A 25,195-nucleotide genomic window follows, 5' to 3' on the forward strand; every position below is an offset into this window, starting at 1 on the left:
AGTTTTGTTAGTGCTTGAGGCCTTGCCTCACACTGAACCTAGTTGGTCACACTGGGCCTAGTTGCATCGCCACTGTGAAGATCCAACATGTCTTTGCTAAGACACACACAGGACAATCCCACTGCTTCAAGTGACATCAGCCCTTACTTCCCTAGCAGCTGAAGGGTGAAGGCCCTAAAGCTGTGTTCCGGCCGAAATTTATGTTTTACAATAAAAATACCTTTAGAATAGTCATGCCTCGTGCAGTGTAATAAAGTTATGCTGTAAACTATCTTAGTGTAGTTCTTGCACAGAGCGGCCATCTCCAGTGTGGGCATTTGAAGCCGCTGTGTCCCACTTCCTGTATTCCGTGCATGCTGGCTACCCAGCATGCACCTGCCGATCTTGCACATGCATTGCAAACGGCACAATAGCTTGTGGGTCTGGTTTCCATAGCGACGGTGGCGTCGGAGGAAGTTGCTGCCCCTTTGCTATGGAAACCTCTTCTCCCCCTCCAGGAACCAGGAAGTAAAAAAGCAGTTGTCTACTTGTGGAAATCAACACATGCAAAACGCCACTGATTTAGGTAAGAGCTCTTCTAAAATAATGCAGAACACAAGGAAATTACAGAATGTGATTTTAATTATTTTTAAAAACTATTTATAATTTTTCTTATTATCGCTTGTGTGTGTGTGTGTGTGTATATATATATATATATATATATATATATATATATATATATATATACATATACATATATACACACACACACACACACACACAGGGGCCATTTTTTGGGTTGTATATATGGGGAAGAATGGGGGATGGTTGTTGGTGCTAGACGGGCTGGTGTGAGTATTTGAAAAACTGCTGATCTACTGCTGTTTTCACACACAAAGGTCTCTAGGGTATAGAGATAATGGTGCAAAAATAGAAAAAAATATCCAGTAAGTGGCAGTTTTGTGGAGGAAAATGCCTACTTGATGACTGATTTCAGAGGTGAATGGGCAGACAGGTTAGAGTTGATAGAAAAGCAACGAGGCGGAGGAGGAATTGTGATTAGATACATGCCTAAAAAAGGTAAGTGAACCGAAGAAAAAAAAAGCAAATTCATTTTAAGGATGCAACGCAGTGCTACATGATGGAGAGTGCAAAATGTGGGTGGAATTCCGCTTTCACCTGACTTGCCCAGAATAAACTGACCCCAGAACCTGGATCCCTTTTTGTCATAGGGTTGCCCTCCATCAGAGTCTACTTCAGCCCTCTAAGGGTGGCCATGGCCTTCCCCGTGTCCTCCCCCATGTCCTCAGGGACTTCTAAGTCTGCTCTGGACTTCCTGACTGCTTGCGCTCAGATACTGAAACATTCTACCCATAGAGGTTCTAAGCACATTCTGGTGCTATCCCCTGCAGACCCTTCTAAGCCAAACCTGACCTGTGGCCTTGTTTCCATATCCCATCTCTGTTACTGGAGAGACTGATTTTGAGACACTCCAGTCTCTTGTAGTTGATTCATGCTTACAGGGGGTTGCTACAAATCATACCAATGTAGTGCATACTCAGAGATGTATAGTAACTAAGTAGAACTACTTCACTACTGTGAAAGGCGGTATCGGTACTTTCCTAGAGTAGAATTTTTTTCCCCTACTTCCACTTTTACTTCACTACATTTTTTCAATGATTTCAATACTTCTACTCCAATATTTTTTTTTTTCTGTGCTGCATAGTTACTCGTTACTATTATAAAAATTACCACTGCCAGAACAGTAGATGGCAGGTTTCATGAAGCTCAAAACATGTGTATTATCAGCGCATACGAAAATAAATGCTACTGTATGTATGAATAAAAGCTGCATTTGAAATAATAAAAAACAATATGATGTTCAAACTATTGACTTCTTTCTTTAATAACTACATAACACAGTACTTGTACCTTTTACTTTCAGTACTTGAGTAGCAATTTTTTTTCAAAACTACTGGTACTTTTACTTTCAGTACTTGAGTAGCAAAATTTTTTAAAAAAACTACTTGCAATACTTAAGTACAAAAAATGTTGAATACTTTAGTACTTCTACTCAAGTCACTTTTTGATTGAGCACTTCCACTTCTACTCAAGTCATTTTTTGATTGAGCACTTGTACTTTTACTCAAGTATGGGTTTCGAGTACTTTATACAACTCTGTGCATACTACACTGAATCTGGAGGATCAGCCTGCTGTTTCAGGCCTTTGGTTTTTTACATCTCCTACAGCTGCAAAGGCCTTCTTTCTACACCCATTATTTGGGTCATTCCTTTTCGAGGACTGGAAACACCCTGATGTTCCTGTGTCCCACCTGAGAGTGTGTTGACTCATTCCCTTTGAGAGGGAATCTATAAAAACAGTGCTCCATTCCAACTGTAGACGCACCAGTCATCCATCTTAACCGGCAAACCATATAGTGTATTCTAGCTCTGAGCTTGGGATGCTGATTATGTGATTATGCACGTTTGATTTAGTTACTCCTTATGGGATGTTGTCTCTTAGAACCTGCTCTTTACACTGTTATTAGCAACACTGCAGGTGGCCAGCGTGTACTCCTGCATCAACAAAGGTGGTCTGTGGAGGGGGTTGGAGGAATCCCATCCTTCTGCTTCAGCAGTAAGTACATATAGGCATTCAGAGCTTGCCTCCCACTCAAGGAGACTGTAGGACTTGAAGCTAGAGATCTGGTAATTCTTCTGGTAACCTCTAATAAAGAATACTCTAATAAAAAAGTTATACAAGCGAAGACTTAACCCTTGGGTGGTTCAGTGGATATGCAATTGGCTAAAGGATAGATACCAGAGTGTGGTTGTAAATGGGGTTCACCGAGAAAAGAGCAGTCACTGATGGTGTACCACAAGGTTCTGTACTAGGTCCTGTTCTATGTAATCTATATGTAAGTGATAGAACTACAGGGTTGGTGGGTAAGGGATGTCTTTTTGCTGTTGACACAAAGGTGTGTAATAGGGTTGATATCCCTGGAGGTGTCTGTAACATGGATTATGATTTGGCATTGCTGGAAGATTGGTCAAAGCAGTGGAAACTGCAGTTAAATGTTTCTAAATGTAAAATAATGAACCTAGGGAAAAACAATCACTTGAGAGAGTACAACATTGGAGGTACAGTGTTAGCCAGCACTACAGAAGAAAAAGATTTGGGGGCACTTATTTCAGAAGATTGCAAAATGAGCAAACAAGGTGACCAGGCAGTTGGGAAAAGTGAATTGAATTCTAGGATGCCTCACTACCAGCAGGAGAAAGTATGTCCTGACTCCCCTTATATAGATCTTTAGTAAGACCTCATTTAGAATACTGTGTCCAGTTCTGGCAATCTCGCAAAAAGATTTTGATAGGATAGAACAAGCCTGGAGACAGGCGACAAAAAGTGGTGAAAGGTCTGAGGGATAAAACATATCGAGAGTGACTTCAGGAACTTATGTACATCCTAGAGGAAAGCAGGGAAAGGGGAGACATGACTGAAACCTTTAAATACATCAAGGAGGTGAATACGGTTCAGGAGGGCAGTATTTTCAATATGAAATCAAGATCAAGAACACAGGGACATGACCTCAAGTTCAAAACTAATCTTAGAAAGTATTATTTTACTGAAAGGGTAGTTGATGCTTGAAATGGACTTCGAGCAGAGGTAGTGAGCCAGCCAACAGTAAGTGGATTCAAACATGCTTGGGACAAACCTAGATCTATACTCAGACAAATAAAGTAAAAAAAAAAAAAAAAGAATAAATATATTGGGGCAGACTCGATGGACCACTTGGCCATTTTTTCTGCCATCATTCTTTTATATTTCTATGCTTATTTGGTATCTTCTTGCAGAGACGATAGCAGTGGAATGTAGCTACATACATTATTCCACTAACCATTGTCAAAGCTTCATAGTGCCCTTTCCTCCAAATAATCACTAATCTGTTATAATCTCACAATGTCAGTAAACCTGTACAGTCATAATTTTGCTTATTATAGGTTGAGATATTACCATCACTTCAAAAGCCCAAGAAAATTTCACTGAAAGGATCTGATGGAAAATCTTACATTATGATGTGTAAACCAAAAGATGATCTCAGGAAAGACTGTAGACTCATGGAGTTCAATTCCCTGATTAACAAAGTAAGTGTCTAAAACTACTTCCAGGTAGCTGATATTTAAGTCATTAATAGGGCTTACAAGAGAGAGGATAAATCACTAAATGTTTCTGCAAGACTGTAAAGAATAACTTGCGGCTGTGTTAAATTACGTATTATATTGCGATTCTTGACTGAGGTAGCTGCATTCATTTTCTTTTTTTCAGCTTTTTTAACTTTTATTTTCATGTGATGAGCTGTCCAGTTTCTTTACACAACGGGGATGTCCAGCAAACAAAGCTTTTAGAGGCTTGAGACAAACCATGTTACACTGCCAGGGGTGATTAATGTGCAATGTTGGGATTTATTGTAAAAGCTGACCCTCCTGTAAAAACAAAAAAAAGCTTGCTGTAACTGCTTAAAAAGTGTTATCTTGGGTTCAGTTTTAACTTAGGCCCATTTCACACAGGCGGACCGTTCAGATCCGCCTGTCCGTTTTTTTGGTGCATCTGAACAGTCACCCCATGCATCTCTATGGGGGATCGGATGTCAGCGGAGACATGTCCGCTGACATCCAATCTGATCCGTCAAATCTGGACGGATGGAAACCCTATTTTCCATCCGTCCAGCGGATCGGCCTGGATCGGATGAGAACGGACCGACGGTCCGTTCCCTTTCGATTTCCCCCATAGAGATGCATGGGGAACTGACAGCTGTGTCTCCGCACACAGCGCGGAGACACAGCTGTCATCCTCCGCTGAGAAAAACGGAATCCGTCCGACGGACAGATAGTATGAAAGGAGCCTTATTAGTCCAGTCCATCTAAATCTGCAGGTGCATCTAATGCTACCCTCTCCCCAGAATAACAGTGCTGCTGCCCAGGGGTGTCTCCATTGCATCTCTATGCAGAGTGGAGACACCCTAAGACATAGTGTGACTAGCTGGACAAACAGGTAAAAATAAAGGAAAAAAGCCTACAATTAGAAAATGAATGCAACCACCACATTTAAGGATTGGTAAGCTGTACTATACTGTATAACATTTTTGTTTATAGGTTTAATATTGCGTTAATGTCAGCACTGAGGAAAACTACAGTTAGTCGATTACTAGTTGTAGTAGTTGTACTATAGTTGTGTGTGCAGTTTGACATTACTAGTTGTATCTCTGTGTATTGTTCTATATATTAGTAAGCCTAATTACTACTACAGTACAGAAGTCTGTGGTCCTCTGCAGAGCTCGGAACTAATGTTTCTCTGTCGCTCATTGACAGACTTAGTCTTCTTGATTCACAAGAACTGGGTTATGTTGTCTCCGCAGGAGTAGGACTAGGCAGAAAAGAAAAAACGTTCTGGCTCCACCCTAGGGGCAGTCCCAGAGGGTATATCCTCCCTCTCTCTGCTACAAGGCATCAGTTTTTTTCTGTCTAGTCAGGAGTAAGGACCTAAGTTCCTTGCTGGGATCTTTTTGGTCCTGGCAAGATTTTTTCTTTAGAAAACGCCGGACTGGGCGACACTAGTGGTCACCCCAGCCAGCCTACGAGCGCGCGCAGACCATTGCATTGCGCTTGGTCGGCCGCGACACATTCAAGTAAGTATGCGGGGCCGGGCGACGGGCTGGATGTTGAGATCCAGTGGTCACCCCGGTTTCTGCCTACGAGCGCGTGCAGACCAGAGCTCCGCGCTGGGTCGGCCGCGACGGAGTCCCATTGGAGGGACTGACCTTGCGAGTTAAAAGTCTCGCTTGGACGCCAGGAACCAGAGAGTCGAGGCGTCCAGAGTGGTCCACAACCCCCCACCCCGGTGGAGAGGGTATTGTGAAGAGAGGGTGCCTGTCGGTTCGGTATGGTGAGTAAACGTTCCCTTTTTTCCTCGTTATGAGGCAGTATGAATTATGGGCCCCTCCATACATGGTCAGTATATATCTGACACTAAAAGTCCCCCTTGTAAATACAGTATGTGTTTGGTGGGAAGTGGACTTGGTTTGAGAGCTAACACTCTACCCAGCAGACTGTAGTATTACAGCAGACATAGGAGGTATAATCCTACCTTAATTGTAGTGTACCTCCTGCAGATCGATAAACCGCCACTTAGCAGAGATGCAGGTGGATGTGCTGGGAAAAACGATTTCGGCAGTCCGCCGCCATTTTGCCGTAGACCGGGTGCATGAATGTCCTCAGGTCACGCCGGCCGCCATGTTTTTGGAGTCTATTGTCTCCCGTATGGGGGCGGCCATGTTTGATGAGCCCAGCTACCTCGTGGAGAGCTGGGAACGCCGGAAGGCGTACACAGGGGGCGGAGCCACGTCCTTCTACCCGGGAAAACGAACACAGCTCTTTCCAGTCTGTAAAAGACAGACACTGACTGCAGTTGGTTGGAAACTTCTCTGCATCGGGTGGTGAGCCTTGGGGGTCCCTCTCTCTCTCTGTGGGGATCGAGAAGCAGGTACTCTGAGGGGCGCTATTGCGCTAGGGGGAGACACATAAAAAAAAAAAAAGAGCCTTCCTGCATCCAGGGGATGTCCTAGCGTCCATAGACATCAAGGACGCCTATCTTCACATTCCCATTTTCGCAGGACATCAGCGGTTTCTACGCTTTTCCGTAGAAGAGAACCACTATCAGTTTGTGGCGTTACCTTTCGATCTCGCCACGGCTCCTCGGGTCTTCACAAAGGTGTTGGCCCCAATGTTGGCACTACTGCGCCAAAGAGGCATATCGATTCTAGGTTACCTAGACGATCTCCTGCTTCATGCAGAGTCTCCTCAGACCCTGCTACAAAACATAGAAATTACTATAATTTCTTTACAGGAATTCGGGTGGCTGGTGAACCAGCAAAAGTCATTTCTGGTTCCCACCCAGAGGCTCGAATATCTGGGTCTAATTCTAGACACAGTCAGGACAAGAGTTTTCCTTCCGGTAGGGAAACTCTGGAAGATTCAATCAGCAGTCCAGTTGTTACTATCCAACAGCTGGTCTTCTCTTCGAACTTGCATGAGGGTTCTGGGGTTGATGGTGGCTTCCTTCGAAGCAGTCCTATTTGCCCAGTCCCATACCCGAATTCTTCAGCAAGAGATTCTTCTCAGATGGAATCGGAATCCGGAATCCCTGGACAATCGGATCCGATTGAGCAAACAGACCAGAGAGTCTCTGGTCTGGTGGCTTCGGTCTCCGATGCTCAGCCAGGGAAAGTCATTTCTGCCAATATATTGGACGATAGTGACCACGGATGCCAGCCTATCCGGATGGGGAGGAATTCTCGGTCAGTTATCTGTCCAGCGACTTGGTCCCCGGAAGAATCCAGGTTGCCGATAAATGTATTGGAACTGAGAGCGATCAGACTTTGTCTGATTCACTGGACCGAGCAGGTCCAGGGCAGCCCGGTTCGAATCCAGTCGGACAACACCACGGCCGTGGCTTATGTCAATCACCAGGGGGGCACCAAGAGTGTCCGAGCGGCCAAGGAAGTGGCTTGCATTCTTCGCTGGGCGGAACGATTTGTTCCAGCGATCTCTGCGGTGTTCATTCCGGGGGTGGAAAATTGGCAGGCAGATTATCTCAGCCGTCAGACTCTGGATCAGGGGGAATGGTCCCTCCATCCAGAAGTTTTCCACCAGTTGTGCCTACGTTGGGGCACCCCGGATGTGGATCTGTTGGCATCACGATTCAACAGGAAAGTACAGAGATTCGTGGCTCGCTCCCGCGATCCTCTAGCAGAGACCGCAGACGCACTGATCGCCCCGTGGGGGCAATACCAGCTAATGTATGCCTTCCCTTTTCTCGGGTTACTGCCAAGACTTCTTCGCAGGATAGAGGAGGAAGGAATTCCAGTAATCCTGGTAGCTCTGGACTGGCCTCGCCGAGCGTGGTACGCCGACTTGGTCAGACTGGTGACGGACGTCCCGTGGAGACTTTCTCTCAGGGAGGACCTACTGTCTCAGGGACCGATCTTCCATCCTGCTTTACGATTGCTGGCTTTAATGGCCTGGCTATTGAGACCCAGGTGCTGAAGGACAAGGGTTTGTCAGCTTCAGTTATTCCTACTCTAGTTAAAGCAAGGAAAGCGACTTCCAGAAAGATTTATCATCGCACATGGAAGTCCTACATTGCATGGTGTGAACCTCTGGGGTTCCGTCCACGGTCTTATTCGGTTAGTCGAATATTAGCTTTTCTGCAACAAGGGGTTGAGCAGAAACTGGCCTTGAGTACTATCAAGGGTCAGGTCTCAGCCTTAGCTATCTTCTTTCAGAAGCCTTTGGCTACTCATCCCTTGGTGCGGAATTTCATCCAGGGGGTGCGACATCTGGCTCCGCCAGTGCGCGCGCCGTTACCACCCTGGGATCTTAATTTAGTATTGTCGGTTCTTCAGAAACCTCCCTTTGAAGATATTAGGGAGATTCCTCTACCTACGTTGTCCCAGAAGGTGGCCTTCTTGGTGGCTATCACTTCTGCACGCAGGGTGTCAGAACTGGCTGCATTATCTTGTCGTTCCCCATATCTGGTGGTTCATAGAGATAAGTTGGTTCTTCGTCCGAATCCAGCCTTTCTACCAAAAGTGGTTTCAGAATTTCATCTGAATGAAGAAATTGTATTACCTTCCCTGTGTCCTAAGCCCAGTCATCCTCGGGAGTTTGCTTTGCACTCCTTGGATGTGGTCCGGGCGATCAGGGTATACTTGAAAACGACAGACTCGTTTCGCAAGACGGATTCACTTTTTGTGATCCCGGATGGACCCAAAAAGGGGTTGCCTGCATCTGCCGCGACTATTTCCAAATGGATCAGACAGACGGTGGTACAGGCTTATTATATTAAGGGTCGGGAGCCCCCGTTCCCTGTTAAGGCGCACTCCACTCGGGCACTTAGTGCGTCATGGGCCTTTCGCCATCAGGCGTCAGTGGTCCAGGTGTGCAAGGCGGCTACCTGGTCGTCGGTGCATACCTTTACAAAACATTATAAAGTTGATGTAATGGCATCGTCTGATGCCTCGTTTGGCCGCAAGGTTTTGCAGGCCGCCATTTGAGGAGACCAGTGGTCTACCTCGAGGGTTTTTTTCCGTTGGAAATTTTTATTTGAGTCTCATTCTTTGTTTCTAATGAGCCTTTAAAACTTCTAGTTGGCACCGGTTGGGCCTTCTAGATTGGATTTTGATTTCTGTCAATCCCACCCCTCATTTGTGGCACTGCTTCTGGATGTCCCAGTTCTTGTGAATCAAGAAGACTACGTCTGTCAATGAGCGACAGAGAAAATCGGATTTTTGTAAGATCTTACAAAATCCTTTTCTCTTAGCTCATTGACAGACGCAGTACCGGCCCCTCTATCATTGAGTTGGGTTGGGTTAAAATTCTCTGTTGCTGCTTTGTGACAGAACTGATGCCTTGTAGCAGAGAGAGGGAGGATATACCCTCTGGGACTGCCCCTAGGGTGGAGCCAGAACGTTTTTTCTTTTCTGCCTAGTCCTACTCCTGCGGAGACAACATAACCCAGTTCTTGTGAATCAAGAAGACTACGTCTGTCAATGAGCTAAGAGAAAAGGATTTTACGGTAAGATCTTACAAAAATCCGATTTTTTACAGATCATAATCTCATCAAGTATTGGTTCAATATGACAAAAAACTGTCTAGAGTTTAATAATTATATCTTTCAAATTCTGTCTAGTTCACAACTACTAAGTTGAACAAAGATAATATGAATCTATACATTTCTTAAAAATCAATAGGTTCACGTTTAGAAGTTGGTGGTTTTTTTGATTGAGTAGGATTTCTATACACTTTCCTGTGTGAGCTATGCACTCAAGTCCTTTATGATTAATGCATTTTACATGCAATGCATTATACACCTTCAGGAAGTTGTAGCGAAATACCAATGTTTTATGTGTGTGTGTTTTAATAGTGCCTGCGAAAGGATGCAGAGTCTCGAAGGAGAGAACTTCATATCCGAACCTATGCTGTAATCCCACTGAATGATGAGTGTGGCATAATAGAATGGGTAAATAACACAGCGGGACTGAGAAACATACTAATCAAACTATACAAAGAAAGAGGTCAGTGTGAGAGGTTATTTGTTTTTAAATCCTAAAGTATATTACTGTGTTTTTTACCAGCTAATCGTTCTATAGTTTTTTATTTTTTTTAGTTACAGTTTATTCTGATAAATGTTTTATGTACTCATTTACTCTGTATGCTAAGAGCTTGAAGTGTAAGATAAGGTTAGCAATTTTCTTTCTTAAAAATGTTCCCCCCCCCCCCCCCCCTCCTACCGGTATTATTTTTTTTTATCCCTGAATATAAGATGTGTACCTTACTTTTATTTTTTTTTCCTGTTAACATAATCCTGCAGCTCTGGCTCTCCTGTTTCAGTCTGCTGCTGCAGGGGAGAGGAGGAAATGCCTACAAGGGGGGAGGTTAATGGGAGCCTAGGAGTTAAGAAATCACAGCTGTTGCCGAGCGCTTCCTTACACAGGGGAGCTGGAGCTGCAGGATCACTCGACCTGATTGGACTAAAAAGGGTAAGCACATTTTTTTTTCTTACAAGGTATGCAGTATAGGCGGGGGGGGGGGGGGGGGGGGCAAATTTTTTAGTAATCCTAGGAACCTTTACTACCTCTTTAATGTTTTAAGGAAATTTTGTGAGCAGAGATATTTTGGAGCTGCCAAAGTTATCTACTTCCCACCTCACCTGTAGGACGTCCCTGTGTGTCCTCGAGTTCGGTGGTTATACCGGGGCCATGGCTGTAGTCATGAACCCAGTATCTTTTTTTTTTTTTTTTTGGCCGGCAAGTCTGCATTAAGTTAAAGCAATCCAAGCAGCTAAATAGCAGCTGGATTGTTTTTCCATGCTTTGGGGAAGGCTGGCTGGCGTGACGGCTGGGCCTGAAACGACCACGGTGAGGCGGCGCTGGCTGCGATGGGAACGCTTGGGGCTCCAGGTCCTGGCTGGCTGCCACTCTCAGGGCTCCTGCAAGGCCGCAAGTGGGACGCCGATACCACGCGGGGGATGTTCTTCTTACCGCTGCGCCTCGGGTCAAAGAGGGAAGAGGAAGGGGCAGAGCCTTTTTATTCAGCTCCCGCAATAATCCGCTCCCATGCCGATCACCACTGCTGTGCTCTTTGACTTTTTTCTCCCAGGAGTGGGAGGGCGTGGCGCGGCTTGGATGACGTAATTTCCTAATCGATGTTGCCTTTCCCCCGATTATATTCCACAGGCCTAGTTTTCAGTGTCAATCTGGGTGCAGGACTGGCCAGAACCTTTGTCTTATGACATGGTTCTAAGTATGGCTCTGCAAGGGTTAAGGTTGAGGTAAGGCTCATGTTAGGATTTAAGAGAATAGCTGTTACAATCTAGATTTCAGGGTACTTGTGTTAAAGCTTCATTATAAAAGTTTAGATCTGCCTTTCTCAACTGGGGTGCCATGTGAGGTTGTCTGGAGTGTTGTGGCATCCTGATTCAGAAAGGCTGTTTGAGCTCCTCTGTGAAACTGTGCTTTAGCAAAGCAGGAGCTCAAGGACAGTAAAGTGCAGGGAAGGGGAAGGTGCTGACCTGAGCTCTTCATCTCCCCACTACAGGGCATTACTGTGTGGTGCAGTTCTTGGCAGTGTGGGTGAAGGTACAGCACTGCAATTATTAAAACTGCTTGCTTGCGTGTGTGTATGCATGTGTGTGCGTTATTTTTAATCTTGACACATAATCTCAATCAGAACTGCTATTTTACGGCTTGTTTACAATAGTGGTTAGGAATGCTGCTCCTCTGAAAAGTGATCCATGCTTGGATTTATTTTCAGAGGAATTTGCAGACTATGAAGAGGCAATATGTCACGTGCTCACCACCTGTTTTAACCCTCTAAGTGCAGCGCCACCTTTCCACAACCACGTGCAATACATGCAATTGCCCGGTTGGCCTAGTTTACCTGGGGGTATAGTCACTGCAGTTGCTACAGCATATGTACGACTGTAGCTGCTGCCTTTGCCGCTAAGAAGGGAGCAGTTGGAAGCACGTTAATAAAGTTGGCTAAACAGAGTGGTTTTACCGTCACCCAACCTCGTGTGTGTGTGTGTATGGTAGCCCATTCATTTAAGTGGGCTGCCCTACCCATTAAAACATAGAAAAAGAAGGTCCAAACCCTTTATTTAAAATCACGTTGCACCAGTTTTGCAGACAATAAAAGACTCAGCATTTGCCAATACATGGGGAAACTATATTAAGAATGACTGGTACTCCTGTGTGTCTGCTAAAGATCAGTACGTTTGTCTGCGTGTCGGGAACGTGCGTGATTTGGCACACGTTCCCAACATAGTCATGTAAACTATGCCCTAGACTGGGGTGCCTTGAGACTGAAAATAATTTTTAAGGGCACCGTGACTGGAGTAAGGTTGAAAAACACAGGTTTAATTTAATATAATTGGTTAATTTCATGGCATGGTTTGGTTGAGGGGAGTGTGTGTGACTATCCACATGGGGATTGTAATTTCAAGACCAAAGTATCGCCATGACAGGTTCCCTTTTAAAGAGCACTTTGTATTGTGATTGCTTTACAAAAACACAATCTTTAAATGATATTCTTATCTTGAACTGACCTGCCAGAGCTAAGAGTGCCACCATCCGATGCAAACATGGTCTGCATTTCTAGTGTATAGGGCAGTGATGGCGAACCTTTGCCCCCAAGATGTTTTGGAACTATATTTCCCATGATGCTCATGCACTCTGCATTGGAATTGAGTTTCATGCGAAATGTAGTTCCAAAGCATTTGGGGTGCCAAGGTTCGCCATCACTCGTATAGGGTATTCCAGAGCTTCCGTATTTGATTTTGCGTCTACTTTTGCTAATAATCACAAAATAGCCAGTCTATTAATGCTAGCCATGTCCCTCTCTGTTTTTTTGCAGGCATATACATGAGTGGGAAAGAACTTCGCCAGTGTATGTTGCCAAAGGGAGCTCCCTTGCAGGACAAGCTGAAGATATATAAGGAGACTCTCCTGCTTCGTCACCCACCTGTGTTCCATGAGTGGTTTTTAAGGACATTTCCTGATCCAACATCATGGTATTAGCAGATATGTTATGTAGTGCAATGCACTTGTCATCAGCATTCATCTCCAAACAAGGTTTAATCCTCTGTATCAATATAGAATAATAAACAGAAGAAAATAGTTTTATGATTCAATAGATTTTTTCCAGAAAAAGAAAATGCAAACCATGAAAAACATACAGTGGGAATGCAAAGAACAAATAAACAATAACAAGAAGGGACCCAGGAGCCACACAGAAAAAGGCTCCCATAGCCCCTCTGTAACTCATGGTACATAACCAATTTTAGAAAAACTACCACTGATGGAGGTCTTCAATAATACAACCAGTCAGTTCGTATTGCATTTGTTTAAAGATCAGATGATACAGTGGTCAACCAGGACCCCAGGGAGGCGCCCCCAACTCCTGGGCACCCCTACTGGGATCAACCCATGCTCAAGAGCCAGCAACGCAGCCCCCAGCACCCCTAGCCGATCTGCAATGCCCCTAAGGGGCGTAGGATTCTCCAACAGAAGGGAGACTGGAGTCACCACTAATTCACTATAACCTGGTAAATGTGTTCACACTATAAGTGAAGTTGGTCAGAGGAGATTAGTAGTACATGCCCAGTGTAAGTAAAAAGTATAGTCAAAAGAGAACAGGAAAGATAAAATAAAGTAAGGATAGAAGAGAGAGAGAGAAGAAGGGAAACACTAAATACCGTCATCGGAAAAGGATATGTAATCATACTTATCTAAGTTACTGGTTAACTTAGAGGAAGGGATCTCACATCATGGAGTTGGATGTAAATGCATCCAAGTTGACCATCTATGGTGAAACGCTTGTAGAGAGTTAGTATTGCTAGCTATTGCTCTTTCATATTGATAGTGTGTATTGACTCTGTCAACAACCTCAGAGATATTAGGTGCTAGGTTAGTTTTCCGTTTAGCTGTAATCATTATTCGAGATGCCATAAGAATATAAAATACAATGGTTCTGTACCAAGATGGGAACTTATTCAACAGAAAATTGTTTTAATAGGTTCCAGCTACAATTAAAAAAACTATTTACTGGGATCAGTTTCTCTATCGTTCATCGACAGATGCAGCTCCTTATCTTCATGACTCACAGGGTTATGCTCCTCCTCCTAGAAACAGGCACTAGGCGGGAAAAAACTTAACCACGCCTACGGGGGCTGTCCCTGCAGGCATAACCCCTCAGACACTGCTATCATCAAACAGTTTTGTTCTGCCTAGTGTTAGGAATAGGACCTAGCTTCCTGCTGGGACCGGGTGAGCTCCAGTTGTTCTGTTTAAGCTCCAGTTGTTCTGGTTAAGCTCCATGTTACCTGGTTGGCTAAGTTTAGCCATTGGGGACTTACGTTTTGTTTCTGCATTGTTTCCCACCCCTGATTACACTGCTTTGGGCCATCCCTATGAGTCATGAAGATAAGGAGCTGTGTCTGACGATGAACGATAGAGAAAACTGGATTTTTATAAGAACTTACCGTAAAATTCTTTTCTCTGAAGTTCATCGACAGACGCAGCACCCGCCCCTCTACTTCTGAGGTATGGGGTTTTTTATCTTCTAAACACTGCTTGCAACTAAATTGTTGGATGATAGCAGAGTCTGAGGAGTTTTGCCTGCAGGGACAGCCGCCATAGGCGTGGTTACGTTTTTTTCCTGCCTAGTGGCTATTCCTAGGAGGAGCAGAACCCTGTGAGTCATGAAGATAAGGAGTTGCTTCTGTCGATGAACGTCAGAGGATTTTACAGTAAGTTCTTACAAAGATACATTTTTTTCTCCTGAGGAATGCATTGTATACTTACCAGTATACAATGCAAATTGCATCTGCCCTGGCCATTTATTATTTCATTAATATAGATTTGTAGTGTAAAAGGCTTGTTCAAAGGAAAACTGGATAATTTATCTGTTAATTGTTAATCGTCTTACCTATAAAGATACATTATCTCACAAAGTGAGTACAGCCCTCTCATTTTTGTAAATATTTTATTATATCTTTTCATATGACACACTGAAGAAATTACACTTTGCTACAATGTAAAGTAGTGAGTGTACAGCTTGTATAACAGTGTAAATTTGATGTCGCCTCAAAATAACTCCACACACAGCCATTAATATCTAAACCGCTGACAACAAAATGCCATGTTGAACTTCCAGTGACCGTATGAGAGAATGAGAGCAATAACACCAAATTTAACACACCTGCTCCCCATTCACACCTGAGACCTTGTAACACTAATGAGTCGCATGACACCGGGGAGGGAAAACAGCTAATTGGGCCCAATTTGGACAATTTTGACATTTTAACTTAGGGTCCTTTCACACGGCCGCTCCGTGTGTCCGCAAATCATCCAATCCGTTTGCGGATGATTTGCGGACATAATGTAAGTGAATGGCACTGCGGGTGTCAGCGGAATACCATCCGCTGACACCGATTTTCCTCCTGTCAGTTCTGTTCCGTTTTTACGAATGGAACAGAACCCCATTTTTCCTTCCGTGTAAAAAACGGAAAGGAAGGAAAATCGGATGTCAGCGGTGTCATCCGCTGACATCCGCAGTGCCATATTACTTACATTATGTCCGCATATCATCTGCAAACGGATGGGATGATATGCGGGCACACGGAGCGGATGACAGAAATGTCATCCGCTCCGTGGAAAAAAAAAAAAAAAAAAGTCCCGCAGCGGACCTTTCACACGGAGCGGCCGTGTGAAAGGAGCCTTAGGGGTGTACTCACTTTTGTTGCCAGCAGTTCAGAACATTAATGGCAGTGTGTTGAGCTATTTTGAGGGGACAACAAATTGACACTGTTATACAAGCTGTACACTCACTACTTTACATTGTAGCAAAGTGTCATTTCTTCAGTGTTGTCACATGAAAAGATGAAATAATATTTACAAAAATGTGAGGGGTGTACTCACTTTTGTGAGATACTGTATTTGAGTGTTAATTGAGCCAGGACAGTAATTAATCTATTTGAACCAGAATTCTAAACTAACTACCGTATATAAAGGCTCTGGTGACTAATCTGTGAAGGTATTCTAATGTGACTGTAAAAATGTTTCTAGGTACAACAGCAGATCAGCGTACTGCCGCTCCACAGCTGTGATGTCCATGGTTGGCTATATCTTGGGCCTTGGAGATCGCCATGGAGAGAATATTCTATTTGATTCCCTCACAGGAGAGTGTGTCCACGTAGATTTCAATTGTCTCTTTAACAAGGTACACAAGTGTAAATAGCCAAGTCATAAACAGAAACAGTATGGCACGTTAAATGACAACTTTTCTGTGTTGTACTGTGTTTGGATCAGTCTCTAATAGCAATCCTTTATATAGTCATGCAAGGCATATGGGTATAGTAGTAATTATATAACATAGAATAATTTACTACTTCCTACGTCTTCTATAAATTGTTAAGCATAGTGGGATTTAGTAGGGCATTTCATGTCTGCATCAATGCAAAAGACTTCAGATTAGGGACAGTTATAATCAGCAATAAAAGCAATAGAATTCATATTGGTATAATTATCTGAGGAGCTTAAAATTTATATATATAGGCCTTGGTCTAAGATCCATTCTTACAGGTGAATAGAAGCTCCTTGCTTGGACCTCTCATTTTGCCTTATACAGTTGACCTCCCCCTCCTTCTTAAAAAAACTCTATCTCCTTGGTCTTCATGGCTGTGCTATCCATTGGTTCGAATCTTCCCTATCTCACCGCACCTTCAGTGTCCTTTACAACTCTACTTCCTCCTCTCCTCTTACCGTTGTGGTCCCCCAAGTATTTGTCCTTGGACCTCTCCTATTCTCGATTTACACCTCCTCCCAGGGTCAGCTGATAGCCTCCCATGACTTCCAATACAATTGCTATGCTGATGACACCCAAATCGATCTCTCCTCCCCTCAGCTGAACCCCATCAGTTTCCTCACGCGTCACTGATTTATTAAAAGACATATCTGGATGTCACACCACTTCCTCAAACTCAGTCTATCCAAAACCCAAGTACTAACAACAACTTACAAAGCCATCCACAACTCTGCCCCCAGCTACGTCACTAACCTGGTCTCAAAATATCAACAAAGCCACTCTCTTCGGTACTCCCAAGACCTCCTGCTCTCTAGCTCCCTTGTCACCACCTCCCATGCTTGCCTCCAGATTTTCTCTGGAGCTTCTCCCATCCTTTGGAACTCTCTACCCCGACTATCTCATAATCTAGACATTTTTAGATGATCCCTGAAAACCCTTCTATTTTAAAGTAGCCTATCCTTCTTTTAACTAATACACTGTGTTTTTACAGTTATTACCTTTTGTATTACTTGGTGCTCCCTCTTAGATTGTAAGCTCTAACATACATGGCCCTCGGATTCCTTATGTACCAAATTGTATTGTAACTGTAATGTCTGCCTTAATTTTGTAAATCGCTGTGCAAACTGCTGGTGCTATATAATAATACCCCAGGACAAATGGCCATTTAGCAGGTTATGCCTATACACTGCACCATATATTGAATTATTTATGAAAATGTTTAACCACTTTACCCCCAGCCCTATTTCGGACACTTTTTGTTCACAAGTTAAAACCAGTATTTTTTCCTAGAAAACTACTTAGAACCCCCAAACATTATATATATTTTTTTAGCAGACTCTGGAGAATAAAATGTCAGTCATTGCAAAATTTTTTGTCACGCGGTATTTGCGCAGCGGTCTTTAAAACGCCATTTTTTTGGAAAAAATTAGAAAAATCACATTTCACTGCATTTAAAAAATACTAAACAGTAAAGTTAGCCCATTTTTTTTGTATATTGTGAAAGATGATGTCACGCCGAGTAAATAGATACCAAACATGTTACGGTTTAAAATTGCGCCCCCCGTGGGATGGCGACAAACTACGGTCAATAGAGATCTCAATCTGCGACGCTTTAAATTTATTTAACGGTTACCAGTTTAGAGTTAGAGTGTAGCTCTTTTTTTTAAATTATTGCCCACGCTCTGGCGATTGCGGCGATACCTCACATGTGTGGTTTGAACAGCGATTTCATTTGCGGCTCGACTTGCGTATACGTTTTTTTTGTGCGCGAGCTAACGGTGACGGGGGCGGCTAAATTTTTTATTTCCTATTTATTTTTTATTTTTTTTTAACTTTATTACAGGTTTTTAAAAAAAAAAAAAAAAAAAATCCGATCACTTTTATTGCTGTCACAAGCAATGTAAACATCCCTTGTGACACCAATATGTAGTGACAGGTACACTTTATGGAGGGATCGAGGGTCTAAAAGACCCTAGACTCCTCCACTACACTTCCATGTAAGCAAAACGCCGAAAACGGCATTTTTGCATACAGCCGTTTTTCAAATCTGCCACCTTTTGCAGCACAGTAACCCGGATGTGACGTCATGGACGCCGCCTCCGGGTTACGTCATCGGAGACCCGATCGATGCCGTTTCCGGCATTCATCGGGACTCCATCCAGCCGGCGGACGCGGACGCGGAAGGCGGCGGGAGGGGGGGGGGGGACATCCCCTCCCGCCCCCCCCGGGTAACGATCGAGCGGCTCCCGAGCCGCATCGATCGTTACCGACGGAAAGCCGACCGTCTGCTTCAAACAACGGTACCGGGATGATGCCTCTAGGTAGAGGCATCATCCCAGTATAACCACTCAACGTCAGCCGACTTAGATCTACGTGGCTGGTCGTTAAGTGGTTAAATTACAATCGCAATATTATCTGAATCTTATCTGTTTCACATTTTCGATCCTATACACTTGAATTGTCTGTAATAGTTGACTCACTTATTGTTTTTTCTTAACGTTGTTAAAAAAAAAATGTCACCACTAAATTACAATCGCAAAATGCAGTCACTTTTCTATGCTTACCTTAACCAGTTCCTTACCGGCCCATAGTCAAATGGCGCTGGCAGGAACATTCTGTCGATTCTGTTCTCGCTGCTACTGTGCGCCCCCCCGGGGGCGCGCAGCGTGGTGATCAGGGATGAGGCTCGTCCCTCGGACAGAGCCCATCCCCGATCAAGGTAAAGAGCCAATGAAATTGGCTTTTTACCACGTGATCGGCTGTGTCCAATCACAGCTGATCACGAGAGGCTCCAGTGCGAGCCGCTCGTTCTCGCCGCAACGCGAGCCCCCAGGGGCGCGTAGCGCGGTAAACTGGGACGAGGGTCGTCTCTCGGACAGAGCAATGAAATTGGCTCTCTACCACGTGACCAGCAATGTCCAATCACAGCCGGTCACAAAAGTCAACAAAGATGGAGGTAACTCACTGTTACCAGGTTCTCCTCATCACACACTTATCCAGTGTGAGGAGGAGATCTGGAAACAGTGAGTTACCACTTTACTGTGCATACTACTGTGCCCTGATTGCCCAACCAAATAAAGAGGACCTGTCACCAGCTGATCCTAGTACCTATCTGTGAGCCCATCCGAGTGCCTGTCACCTGCCCATCAGCGTACCTGAGTACCTGCCACCTGCCCATCAGAGTACCCGAGTACCTGCCACCTGCCCATCAGAGTACCCGAGTAATGGGTATTTTAGGGTGTCATTTTTGCTGTTTACATGCTATGTGTTAGAAATAGCTTATACATTGACAACTTTGTGGGGAAAAAAACAACAACAAAAAAAACTTTTCTTCATTTTCCCAAGAATTGTGGGGAAAAAAATTACAACTTCAAAAAACTCACCATGCCTCTTACTAAATACCTTTTGGACTGTCTACTTTCCAAAAAAGGGTCATTTGGGGGGGGGGGGGGGGTGTATTTGTACTGTCCTGATATTTCAGGGCCTCAAGAAAGGAGATCAGTCAGTACATCAGGTGTGATCAATTTTCAGTAATTGGTACCATAGCTTCTAGACTCAATAACTTTTACACAGACTAAATAATATACACTAATTTGGGTTATTTTTACCAGAGATATGTAGCAATATAAATTTTGGCCCAAATGTATGAAGAAAAATGTATTTTTTGCAAAATGTTATAATAGAAACGGAAAAAAAGTGTGGTGTTTGTTTTTTTTTCAAAATTTTTGCTCTTTTTTTGCATATATCAGGAGAAAAAAAAAACCCAGTTGTGATCAAATACCACCAAAAGAAAGCTCTATTTGTGTGAAAATTATAAAAAATTTTGTTTTGGTTACAGTGCAGCATGACTGAGCAATTGTCAGTTAAAGTGTGAGAGTGCTGAAAGCTGAAAATTGGTCTGGGCAGGAAGGGGTGTAACTGCCCTGTATAGAAGTGGTTAAGATCAGTTTCTTTGTAACTTGCATGGACCTGCATATGAAACCTGCATCTGACTCTGAGACACAACTTGAGATAAACTCATTTATGCCCGCCTAATAGATATGTGTGGCGGCAAAAGGGCGTGATTTATTGCCCACATGCCACACGTTTGCGGCTGGGTGGCCAACGTTTCTACATTAGGAGCACATTCTTAGCAGAGACCGAGCTGTAAAAAACTATTGGTCCCTGCTAATGATTTGTAGCTGAAGGGACCTGCTTTCAATCATGTGACCACTGTGACAGCCAATCTTTTCCGCCCTCCAGCGTTCATAACATTTTAAAGGACACTGGGGTGAGCGGAAAGGAACACCTGATGCTACGCTCACCCTGCTGTCATTTAACTGTCAAGTAGCACAGCCAATAGTTTAATGAAGGAGGCTGAGTTTGCATGACTTTGTACTTGGGAGGAGCCCAGATCCTGGGTAGAGGCCCAAGATTAAGGAACGGATTTGTAGACAAGCAGAGACACTTGGTTAGTTTATACACCTTGGTGGATGTGACTGGTTGAAGAGGTTGTAAACCCCTTTTGTTTACATTTACCTATTTGTAAGCCCACGTTAAGGCTTACCTATAGGTGCTATAAATATCTCCTAAACTTGCACCGTTTAGGAGATATTTACAGTGCATGCAGCAGATTATGTCATCGGCGCATGCGCTCTGAAGGAATGGCCACCCGTGCCGTTCCTTCAGATACCAGTGCCGTGACCGACGGCAATCAGATGGCCGGAGGACGAGATCCATGAAGCAGGACGTCCGGACATGTCGGCCATCCTGTCAGCACTGAGGGGGCTTCATTTTTAGGTAAGTACTTCATAATGAGCTAGTATGCGATGCATGCTAGCTCATTATGCCTTTGTTTTTACAGGTTTTTTTTTTTTTTTAAAAATGTGAAACGGGTTTACTTCCTCTTTAAGAGCTGTAACCATTACAGTACATTCACATAAAGAACACTTGCCATGCGTGGCATAAAAGAAAGGAATAAATTGCCTTTATATAGTGTTGTGCAACCAGCCTTACTGCTTAGTTCTTCTGGCAGCAGCACTAACAAAATCAAAAAACTAAAAAAGGGCACTGACCGCTTTTGTCTGTCATGTCTGCATACATGGGGCCTAAATGGAAACCTGTGGTCCTGTCATATCACATGTAATCCCTCAGAAATTTACCACAGTGGGAGAGATCCCAATACTTTGTAAGGCGCTTCATATAAACTTTTTTAGAGTTTGGTCCTAAACAAAGTTCTAAAGATTGTAATGTTTGCATTAATTGTCTTGAGTTATTTATTAATAAGTTGTTGGCTTTTATTAGGGTGAAACATTTGAGGTTCCAGAAATTGTCCCATTCCGGCTGACACATAACATGGTTAATGGAATGGGTCCTATGGGAACAGAAGGTCTTTTCAGACGTGCCTGTGAAGTCACCATGAGACTGATGAGAGACCAGAGAGAACCACTTATGAGGTAAATGTGTACTTCTGTGTAAGTTTATCCATGATAAAAAATGTAACTCTTTTTTTATGTAGAGGATGAGCTTAGCGCAATGTTGTAGTGCTTTGCTGTCCAGCACATACATATAAACATGCTGATCAGCAAGTGGTTATATAAGGATCATATCTGCAGCCATGATCCTGGTATCGTTTTTTTAACTGGCTATTGACTTTCCTGTTGCATGAAGGAGGGTTGTGGGACTTTAAATGAAGAGCATGACACTGTCATGCACCTCCATCCCTGAATCTATAATTAAAGGAGAGGGTTGGGACTTTGTGTGAGGTATAAGGCACATGACTAGATAGTTAACAAAAACACAATGACATGTTTATGAAAGTACAAGAACAGGTAAAATAGCACATAGCAATGATACACACATGGGAATTAGAAAATTCATATATACACACAGTAAATACCTTAACATTTTGTATTTCATGTACATTCAACCACAATGCTATCACAACACTGTGACATATGGTGATGGGAGTAGATTAGTCTTCCATGTCATGTAATTAAGAGTACTGTATAACCAATATTATTCTGATGATGTCTAAAAAAATGAAAGTATACTAAAACATAGGTGTATAGTTTTTTTACTTCCATTTCATTCTGCTGACATCACTGTTTTGGTGGCCTTTTGGTCAATACTTTGGTTTCAAACTACTTATACTCACCTCACCTTTATGTGTATTGGCACATGCTTTCATGCAAACCCATTTACCACTTGCATTCCTATCAGGGACCCCTGTATGGTGGTTCTATTTAATTTTCTCTACTCAATATGGTTCTGTCCTCCAATGCACTAAATAAACACCTTACAGCACTTTACTCACCTTGTTTCATTATTAACAAATAAAGGGATCTGGAAGAAGCCTTCATATAGGTGAAACATGTTGATACTTTAGATCAGGGGTGGGGAACCTTTATCTGCCAAGGGCCATTTGGATTTTTGTAACATCATTCGGGGGCCGTACAAAATGTATGCATAAATGTAATAGGCATTGCTTTGCGGCAAAAAAAGCTGTAAAAAATTGCGTGACTTTGAGGTCACAAAAGTGTGAAAGGGGCCTTCAGTAATCAAGGTATAGTGTGCCCCCTTTCAATGCAGACTGACCACAGCGTGCCCCCTTTCAATGCAGACTGACCACTGCGTGCCCCCTTTCAAGGCAGAGTGACCACAGCGTGCCCCCTTTCAATACAGAGTGACCACAGCGTGCCCCCTTTCAATGCAGAGTGACCACAGCGTGCCCCCTTTCAATGCAGAGTGACCACAGCGTGCCCCCTTTCAATGCAGAGTGACCACAGCGTGCCCCCTTTCAATGCAGAGTGACCGCAGCGTGCCCCCGTTCAATGCAGACTGACCGCAGCGTGCCCCCTTTCAATGCAGACTGACCACAGCGTGCCCCCTTTCAATGCAGACTGACCACAGCGTGCCCCCTTTCAATGCAGATGGACCACAGCGTGCCCCTTTCAATGCAGACTGACCACAGCGTGCCCCGTTTCAATGCACAGACTGCACAGGAGCCCCCTGATGAATGGCTTTTGGCCAGAAACATGTCAGGCTAGCCGCCCACTGAGGAACTCTACCTGTTACCTTTGAGGAGCACCAGAGTTTACCTGTATGTGAGTGGCTACTTTTATTTTTGGTTTTGTGCTACATTTTAATAAAGATACTTTCCATTTTATTGTGCATGGTGACTGTCTAACAAGAGGTTGGGAGAAGATTCTGGGGTGCTTGGCGTTATCTGTTTGAGGCTGTACCGAGATTCTTGCTGGTCTATTATATCAAGCGTGTGATCTTTCAGTTCTGGATTACTATCACATGTAACATCAGATGGATTTTATCCAGGGAGCCATTCTGATAAGTGTTCTGTGATATATCGTTTGGTCTTCTGGGACTGACGGATATATTTTATAACTGTTCAAGCGCTGCAATACTCATATTTTTATTCCCCTTTCAATGCAGACTGACCACAGCGTGCCCCCTTTCAATGCAGACCGACCACAGCGTGCCCCCTTTTAATGCAGACTGACCACAGCGTGCCCCCTTTTAATGCAGACTGACCACAGCGTGCCCAATTTTAATGCAGACTGACCACAGCGCGCCCCCTTTAATGCAGACTGACCACAGCGTGCCCAATTTTAATGCAGACTGATTGATCACAATGCAGAGTGAACAGCGTGCCAAGCCCCAGTGCACTTGACTTACCTGTTGTAGCGGCGGCTTCCTCTCTTCAGTCCCCGAATCTCTTCGAGTCCTCCCGCGTCCCGCCTCCTCCTCGGCCAATGGCATTGGCCAAGGAGGAGGAGGATCCGTGAGACAGTAGCGAATTTTCATTCGCTATTGTCACACAAATGGGCGGCTGGAGGCGCACTGCTCTGCAGTTGGAGATTCACAGTGTCAGAAAGGAGCCATCGGATCGCAATGATTGTGCGGCCCGGACAGAACGATCGTGCGGGCCGCATGCGGCCCACGGGCCGGAGGTTCCCCACCCCTGCTTTAGATACTTCATTCCTTTTGCAGTTTTCAAATAGAAATCTAAGTATTGCCTGTAATATGCAGTCATCGGGGATTAAAGAGTCAAAATATCCCAAGATACAGGTCTGGGGTCAGCTACCAGTTTTTTTTTACCAAAGACTTCAGTGAGAGGCAAAACCACATCCTCCCAATACCTTTAAAGCTTGGGACAAGGCCGCATGAGACATATTAGGGTGCTTTGAAAACACACAAGGCAAATTCTCCTGCGCTTAAAAGGTGAGTCCCAGGGGGGCTCAGCTGAAAGATCTCTGTCCGGGCTGATACGGATAGATGCTGCCTTTCTGTCCAGGCTGATACGGATAGATGCCACCTTGCTGCCCTCACTAGACTAGGGTAGTCTGTATGACTGGAAACAAGAAACAGAGGGCGCACCGGCCTAGTGCATTATCCTTAAAGCAATGTGTTTTAATAAGGTAAAAAAAGGTACTGACAAACAAATGTTTGATATAGGCCTATCACATAGGACTATGGAGTCCACAGTACCTCATAAGGATGTCTCAGATCAGCGAAAGCAAACAAGCCCAATAAAAATACAATAAAGATGCAAAATACAATACAATATTGTATTTTTAGTGCATTTTTATTGGGCTTGTTTGCTTTCCTTGATCTGAGACAGAGGGGGGTCATCCGGCCACCCTATAGTATACACCCCTTGGGCGCGGACCACACCTCTGCCTCTAGTCTGTGAGAAGGCATAAAGCGTTAGACAAAGACACAGCCTACTTGGCTCTGAAGAAAAGGCAGGACCTCGAAACGTGTCAGCCAACCCGTGGCAGTTTTTTTTTTTTTTTTT

General features: G+C 44.0%; 1 protein-coding gene across 1 annotated transcript in view; it reads left to right on the forward strand.

Annotated features, from left to right (window-relative positions):
- The window catches only part of ATR (ATR checkpoint kinase), a 345,838-nt gene that overhangs the window by 315,880 nt on the left and 4,763 nt on the right, over window positions 1-25,195 (forward strand). The window contains exons 41-45 of the mRNA XM_082249535.1: window positions 3,982-4,125; window positions 9,962-10,112; window positions 12,952-13,108; window positions 16,164-16,317; window positions 21,685-21,836. Of these exons, the coding sequence (XP_082105661.1) occupies window positions 3,982-4,125; window positions 9,962-10,112; window positions 12,952-13,108; window positions 16,164-16,317; window positions 21,685-21,836 (758 nt within the window). The remainder of the gene's footprint in view (window positions 1-3,981; window positions 4,126-9,961; window positions 10,113-12,951; window positions 13,109-16,163; window positions 16,318-21,684; window positions 21,837-25,195) is intronic.

This window comes from Pelophylax lessonae (genome assembly GCF_965119305.1).
Source record: "Pelophylax lessonae genome assembly, chromosome: 3".
Lineage (NCBI taxonomy): Eukaryota > Metazoa > Chordata > Amphibia > Anura > Ranidae > Pelophylax > Pelophylax lessonae.